Below are 7,483 nucleotides of genomic sequence, written 5' to 3' on the forward strand. Positions count from 1 at the left end.
TAGTAGGTGCTCAGTATACCTAGCTGAATGGATGAATGAATGAATGAAAGTCTGCAGCTGCAGGCTGTGAGAAGCAAGTAAGGAGCCAAGAATTTCCTCTCCAGCCCTTTGCCTAAGCAATCCATGGGAAGGTAACGGCTCCAGAAGACGGAGCGCTGTAGGGAAGGGGATTGGGGCATCGCGGTGGTGGGAGTCTGTGTCCCAGTTCCGGGGCGACGTGAAAGAGGAGGGAACCGGCCGCGAGTTGCTGCGGGACTGGCAGTCTTGTGCACTGGCTCACGCTGGGCTCTGGGGTCTTTCTGCCGCCTGAGAGGCGAGGGGAGGGAAGGTCTTCGCCCCCCAAGTGCCGCTTCTCTAGCCTCCCGCTAGGCCCTTTCGGATGTGTCCAAGTCGCATCCTGGGCGGTCAGAGGGCTTCGGAGGGCTCCCTTGCCTGCCTGCCTCCCTTCCTCCCCTCTTCTTTTTCCTCCTCCTCGGGTCTCTCCAGCTCCCCAGCCGGGCGGCCCCGCCACAGCCTAGCAGCCCCGCCACAGCCTAGCAGCCCCACCCCCTCCTGTAAGGGTGAAATTGCTAAACTTGTAGCAATAATGACCCAGCATTCAGGCCGCCGACTCCCGCTGAACATCTCAGCGCCCCGGCCGGCTCTGCCTAATCAGCGCGCCCCTCCCTGCTGCCCGCCCAGCCCCCGTCCTCCTGCCGCCCCCTCCCCCAGTGCACAAAAAGTGGGGAACAAAACCCCCCGCACATTTCTCCGTCCCTCTGTTGAGCAGACTGCTGCACAAAGCCCCCGCTCTGAGAAGCAATGGGGAGCTCGGGGGGGACGTCAATCCGACGCGCTGGGGTTTTTGTTCGCGCAGGGGACCTCGCCTTCCTACCACACCTTTTGTTCGGGACTCCAATAAAAAGCCATTCTTTCCGCACCTTCCCGGCCCGGAGCCGCCTTTCAGCGAGGCCCGGCCCCACAATGGCGCGGCGCTCTGAGGCCTCCCCATTCACCCGCCTTGGCACGCTCACAATCGGCCGTGTGGCAGCACAGGCCTCGCACAGGCATTCTCCGCAAGTGACAAGGAGCCGCATAAAGCCGCGGCCGCCGGGGGAGAAGGGAGGGCGGCCAAGGGGGAGAGCTCGGCCGCGGCGGGGCGCAGCGCAGCGCCCCCGGGGCGCGTTGGTAGCCCTGGCTGCAGCCAGGGAGGGAGCTGCCTTCGCGCCGCCAACAGCTGGGACTGCGAGCGAGGCTTCCTTTTCCCTGGCTACCCTCGAGGTGGGGCAGAGTCCAAGACTTGACTGAACGCAGGTCCAAGCATCTGGGTAAAACTTAAGGGGAACTGCAAAGCCAGGGACTTCAAATGGCCCGGAACCTTCGACCTGTCCGGCCCACAAGAGTAAACAGAAATTAATGAACAAAGCCTCGAAGAGACCAGACTTGCAGCCTGGGGCCTGGCTCATGGGAGACCAGGCCTGCGATCGCCCACGGAGGATGGCTTTCCCCCTCGCAACTTTTCCTCCCCTTCCCGCCCTATTTAAAGGATTCCTCTCCACTCTTTGGGGCTAAACAAATTCTATAGCCGACCAACGATTTGAAAATATTGCACCTTGTTTATTGACTCCTGTAGTGTGTGGCAGCGGGTGTGTACACGGCGTGTGGTTATAGTTATATAGATAGATAATATGTGCTGAATACAGAATACGAAACAGAAAGGAAATCCGGTAACACCTCCGGTGGGCCACCAGGTCCCGAGTTTGTTCAGCCTCCCCCCACCCCCAAATTTTGATCTCATTCGGCTGGTTTTCCTCGAAGAGTCCTGCGTCCCCCGACAATCCGGAGATCTGGACCAAGGTATCTGCTGCGGAGGGGAGACAGCTGCGAAACGAAATCGACTGTGCTATGGCGCTCCAGGCTCGCAAAGGGGGCAGAGGATCGGTAGGGCCTGGAATTTCTCAAGCCAGGACCCCCATTTTTCTCTCCTTCATGCTTTTAATTTGTTATGTCCTTGGGCTCCCCGCCAACGCTTCGCGGAGGCCGCGGAAAGGCCGAGGGAGAGAAGCCCTTCTCGCTTTGGAAGAACCAAGCGCGGCCAGGGTCCTAGCCTCCTGCTCTCCCCTCGCTGCCAGGGTCGGGGTCATCGTCCTCCCCGGCGCCCAGCCGGCGTTTCTGCCTCAGAGACAGTCCTGGCGACCGGACCCAGTCATCCTCCTTGCCCCTGAGCCCCCTTCCCCAGGCCTCGAGTGAGCTGCGATCCGAAGCCCTGAGGAGCGAGACGTATATATTTTTTTTAACGAGGGGACCTGACCTTTAGGTCAGGCCCTTCTCGAGCTTCAGTTCCGCGGCGCCAGGCTGCGCTGGGGTGCCCGCCGCGTGACCCGCCCCGTCCCTACCAGGCCCGGATGCCCTGCAAGGTGCCCTGAGAGCACGCGGCCCCGGCTGCAGTACCCTGGTGCAACGGCTGTGCGCCGCCGCCGCTGCCGAAGCCTCCTAGGTTGCTCACGTTCACAAAGGGGCCGCCTCCGGCCGCGCTGCAGGCTGGCTGCATGGCAGTGGTCGCTGCGGAGGTCCCGCCGCCGCCGCCGCCGCCCGCTGGGTACGCACAGCCATAGCTACCGCTGTAGGCCGCCGCGGCGGCGGCGGCGGCAGCGGCGGCGGCGGCGGCCGCGGCCGAGTTCCCGTAGCCGTAGGCGGGAAAGCTGTTGTAGGAGTAGGCGCTGGCGCCCACGCTGTAGGGCGCGCCGTAGGCCTGCGCGCTGGGCGTGACGCACGGCTTGCCGTCCCGCACCAGCACGGGGACCGCCACGCGGCGCGGCGGCGGCGGGGGCGCGTGTGCGCCAAGCTCCAGAGACTTGTCCTGCCGCTGTCTCTTGCACTTGTACCTGCGATTCTGGAACCAGATTTTCACCTGCGTGGATGTGAGCTTCAGGCTGCTGGCGAGGTGCTCGCGCTCCGGTGCCGACAGGTACCGCTGCTGCTTGAACCTGCGTTCCAGCTCGAAGACCTGGGCTTGTGAGAAGAGGACCCGGGGCTTCCGGCGGCTGCGTGGCTTCGGCCTCTCGCTCTCCTCCGCCGCCTTGCAGTCTCCGGCCGCCTCTAGAGACTTCTTCAGCTGGCAGTTTTCTGCGGAAGAAGCAAACAACAGCGTCCTTAGCTGTTCCCGGCCGCACCGCGGCTCCTGTCCTGGAGCACCGTGACCCCTTTTGGTGGCTGCGCAGAGCGTGCGGTAGTAAATGGCTGGACTTTTGGGAACGTTTGTGGCTCCTGGCGCTGTGGGACCCTGAGACAGCCCCAGTACCCAAAGAACGCCCTTAGCAGGCGGAGGCGCGTTTCGTGGAGAGGGGTAGTTAGTGCGTGTTTATTTGGATCTTGAGCATCTGCGAGAGAAGAGATTACTCTGTATTAAATATGCGGCTCGACGTGCTAATGACTATTTTCAGGATGAAGGCTTGCAACTACATAATAACTACAGTATTTGCAAATTCGTTTGCCTTCTACTCCACCAAGGATAACTGAAGGTGTGAGGCCTGTTGGTATGAGTGGGCCGGTGGGCATGGGTTGCGCGAAAATCTGTTCTGAGTGTAACGCTTGTGCATGGCCCAGGGACTTGTGTGTGTGTGTGTGGCTTATAAAAGACTACATGCAAATGTGATGACAACGTCTGTGTGCCCTTTGAAAATGAAGTTTGATTGACTAGTTATAGACAGTTTCATGCCGATTATAGGCTCTGGCAACTATGAGAGCATAGGCCTTGGCCTCTGCCACATCAAACCGCCTCTTGGGGAAAGACTGTGATTCTGTCCTCTTAAATACACGTCCTTGGGGACTTTATGTGATTATTCCAGCTCCCTATCAATTCACTTCCCGTCCGATGTTAGCAGCCAAGATCTCAGACTCAAGTTCGGCGCGTTTTCTATTCGGCCCGCAGCCTGGGACACAAAGCAAAACGTTACGGATTTTCAAAAAAGGCTGGCGCCTTAGGGATGTGAGAGCTATGGTCGCGCGGAATAGACATTGTTCCCACGCACTTTCCGATCATCTCCTCTCCCTCTACCGAGTGCCACGGGTTCAAGGACGCTGAGCTCCAAGCAGAGAAGGGAGGAAACCGCCCAGCTGGCCTCCACCAAAGTTCCTGCCCCTGCGGGTGCGAGAGACACAGGCTGCTTGGGCTGTCTTTTCGGAGAAGAAGGGGTGGCTGCCCTGGGCTAAGAGAACTCATCTCACCCTAGAGGGAAAACGAAAAAGGTCCAGGCTCCTGCCCTTTTTGGGGGAAAAGCCTTTTGGGACGGGGTGGAAGAGCAAAAATACTGCCAGTCATGAGGACCCAGGCGCTGAGCCCACGTCGCCTCTCAGCATCAGGGCAGCAGTAACCACCTTCCCTTCCCTCATTTCCCCCTTTTGGGGGGAGTAGTTGTCAGGGTCACCTACTCCTTGTCTCTCCACCCTGGCTCCCTTGCAGGTACCTGCGCTTTGTGGAGCTGTCGGTGACCAGGGCGGAGGCATGGCCCCAGCCAAAGGGTAAAGGGGTGGGCAGCTGCGCTGGCAAGGTTTGTGGGCTGTTTGTGTGCGCTCTGCCATTGCTCCAGGTGTGCGGGTGCGTTTTCTTTCCCCCTCTACTCACTTTGGCTCCGGTCCCTCACGACCTCGGGCTCCTCTTCTTGTTCCTTGGGCCCGCTGCACGAGTCTCGCAGGACCGTGTGGACATAGCCCTGGGGACACAGCCCTGAATCCCCGTGGCCGTCGGCTGCGGCTAGTGAGTTCAAATAGGACAATTTCTCGCCCTCGTCTTCCTCGTCCTCCTCCCCTCCGTCAGAAAATTGCGTCCCCTCAGCTGCGGCCAGCATACAGGGCGCAGAGTGGAAGTGGTGGTCCAAGTCCGCCTGCAAGTGCGCACCATGGAAGTGCTGCTGCTGCTGCTCCAGATTCAAAATGTCTTTGACTGAGAAAGGGGTGGAGGTGACCGGGCTTGGTAACATCATCAGGGCCACTTAATTGTCCAGTCCAAATAATAAATCCCGGCGGGGGCGGGGAGGCAGCGCTGCGGCTCCAGCTCTCCTCCTGGACTCCGCCGCTGCTGCCGAGTCGGGCTTTTGACAGACGCGGTCCCACTCCAGTCTAAATCGCCTCCATTGGCCGGGACCTGGGGGTCTGGGTTTTGTTACAGCCACTGCAGGGACTGGGGCCCGGGCTCCGAAGCCTCTGTCCGGGAGACTTGCGTCACGTCGGGGGGCGGGGTCGGCGCCCCAACCTCCCTCCCCATAGGTTCCGGCTCATGTGGGCCACGCCCCCTGCTCTCTGCGAGTGGGATGTTGCGGCTCTACCAGAAATAGACAAGGACTAGTCCTGAAGTCCGAGACGCTGCGGGCGAGGCTGCACTGATCCGGTTCCTGAACCATTGATTCCCGCGTGGCTGCACCTTCCCGACCTAGGCCAGTTCTGGGAGGCTTGCTGTCCACGAACCAACGCCAGGGAAGGATGCCCCAGGAGTGTGTTTTTTTCAGCTGCTGCGCGGGGCAGGAAAACTTCCTGGCGGGTAAATACCGGGCGCTGGATCCACGAGGAGATAGAGTGTTTTATCTATGGGTGGGCGACATGTCCGTTTTCAACTTGTTGCCTTTGCTCAAGCTTTCTCTCCACTTGGAACATGTTTCTGACCCTTAGCCTCCACGAGTGGAAAATGTTCTCCAAGGAAGAGCTCCTAGATCGTCTAGTCGGAAGTCCCCTCTTTCAGGCTCTGAACTTGCAGCTTGTGTTAGCAAAGGGCATGCATGTCACTTATCACTTCCCACTTAATTCTATAGCTGTATGTGCCTGCCTGGTCGCCCCAGTTAGACTGTAAGCTCCGTGAGGGCAGTGTCCCGGGGTTGCTTTTGCCCTTATATCCCTGGCAGCAGCCGCGCAGAGCAGTAAGTGAAAGGAAGATAGAGTTCTGACTAAACTTTGGTATTCGACAGCTCTTGCTTGGCCTAGTCAGTGTGTGATCTTCGGCATTTCTAAGTCTGTTTCCTCGTCTATAAAACGAAGGCAGTAATACCTTTATTGGTCGTTGCTAGGGTTGAATGAGGCAAAACATACCAGAATCTTAGTGCAGGGCCTCACGCATGTTAAACGCTCAGTACGTGTCAACGACTGCTTTTCAGTATGGGAGATCAAGCAGTGTTTGTTGACTGCATCGGTGGTGCGTGGCTGGAGTGTGGCACATACTGAGAGCAGGATCTGTCCTCATAAGGGAGGTGACCCAGCATTGGCGGCCTTCTTTTCCGCCTATTGAAATCAGGAGCCTGAATGTAGGCCTTGCCTCTCCGACAGGCTTTTAAAATTTCTCTACCTACACGCCTTCTGGCACCTTCATGAGGCCCTGGTTGTTTTCTGGGGGAGTCTATGCGGTCCCCCCAAAGATTCTGGAAACTCCGCGCTGGTGGGGACCATCTTCTTCCACAACAGGCATTTGCTCGCTACCAGGCCTAGCCCAGTGAGGAGCAGCGGGCGCTGCTTTGAGGGCCACAGAAAGACCCGTGTGCAGCGCTGGCCTTAAAAAAATAGGGAACGGTTCCAGCTCAACGGTGGCTGTCCTCATCGGGCCAGAGCCGCTCCAAGCATTTTTTTTGGCGGTCAGGCTGGCGGAGCTGGAAGAGACCCGTCTCACCTGGAAGGGGCAGGTGAAAGATGCAGGGACGGTGGACATTGCCTCCGAGCGGCATAAGACACCGGCTGGGAGTGGGTACGAGGGTGGAGGGCTGCCACGCGGGTCCCGCAACGGCGACAGGAGTGGGTGCCCAAGGTTGAAGTGAGAAAGAACAGCCTGTCGGGAGGTGGGAGAGGCGGGGCTCTGCAGAAGGGAGCGGAAATGTGGAGAGGCAGCCCCTGGGTCCGCCCGGGGAGCTGGGATGCCGCGCGGGCCACGTGCGCCCGGAGTACTTAACGGTGGCGGCGGCCCGCAGGCAGGAGGGAGAGACCGTCTGTGGGCAGGGTCTTGCGCTGGAACCGCCATTCCTCAGCCACAGGGGCGCCCGGTGTCTTTCTGCTTTAAATCCTGAAACTATTGACGCCCCAGGCGGAGACCAGTGTCTACAAACCAGGCGGTGAGTCTGCAGAGGGAGGAATGTGCCTGGTTTTGCTGTGGATCCCGAGCGCTCGGGCGCAAAGATTCCGAGGTGGGGGCAGAGGGGTGCACGGCACTGCGGGGTGGCGGACCTTGAGTGTGTGTGCATCACGGTGGCCACCGAGCGTAAAAGCAGGAAGCTGAGCTCCAGCCCCATTTCCCCACCCCACCTCCGGGGCAAAACTGTCTCAGGGGAAATGTTTCTGCTCTGTTCTAGTCCCCGGTTTTCTTCTCCTCGGGTGATTTCATGATTCTGGAAAAAGAAAAGGAGAAAGGCTATCGAAACAATCTCTCTTTCCCCAGTTTCCAACCAAAGCCTGCATTTCTCCTTGTTACATTCCCTTGCTTCTCAGTCTCGCTTCGCTCCTAGGCCTTACATAAATCTAGCCCCAACAATCC

General features: G+C 59.1%; 1 protein-coding gene across 1 annotated transcript; it reads right to left on the bottom strand.

The window, feature by feature from the left end:
* Positions 1-1,575: 1,575 nt before the first annotated feature.
* Positions 1,576-5,151, bottom strand: NKX2-3 (NK2 homeobox 3). The gene is made up of 2 exons (XM_032170073.2): positions 4,604-5,151; positions 1,576-3,105 (listed from the first exon to the last, which is right to left on the bottom strand). The coding sequence occupies exons 1-2, from the start codon at positions 4,959-4,961 to the stop codon at positions 2,372-2,374; spliced, it is 1,092 nt and encodes a 363-aa protein (XP_032025964.1). The 5' UTR covers positions 4,962-5,151; the 3' UTR covers positions 1,576-2,371.
* Positions 5,152-7,483: the final 2,332 nt, after the last annotated feature.

This window comes from Hylobates moloch, unplaced genomic scaffold (assembly GCF_009828535.3).
Source record: "Hylobates moloch isolate HMO894 unplaced genomic scaffold, HMol_V3 SCAFFOLD_3, whole genome shotgun sequence".
Taxonomy (NCBI): Eukaryota; Metazoa; Chordata; class Mammalia; order Primates; family Hylobatidae; genus Hylobates; species Hylobates moloch.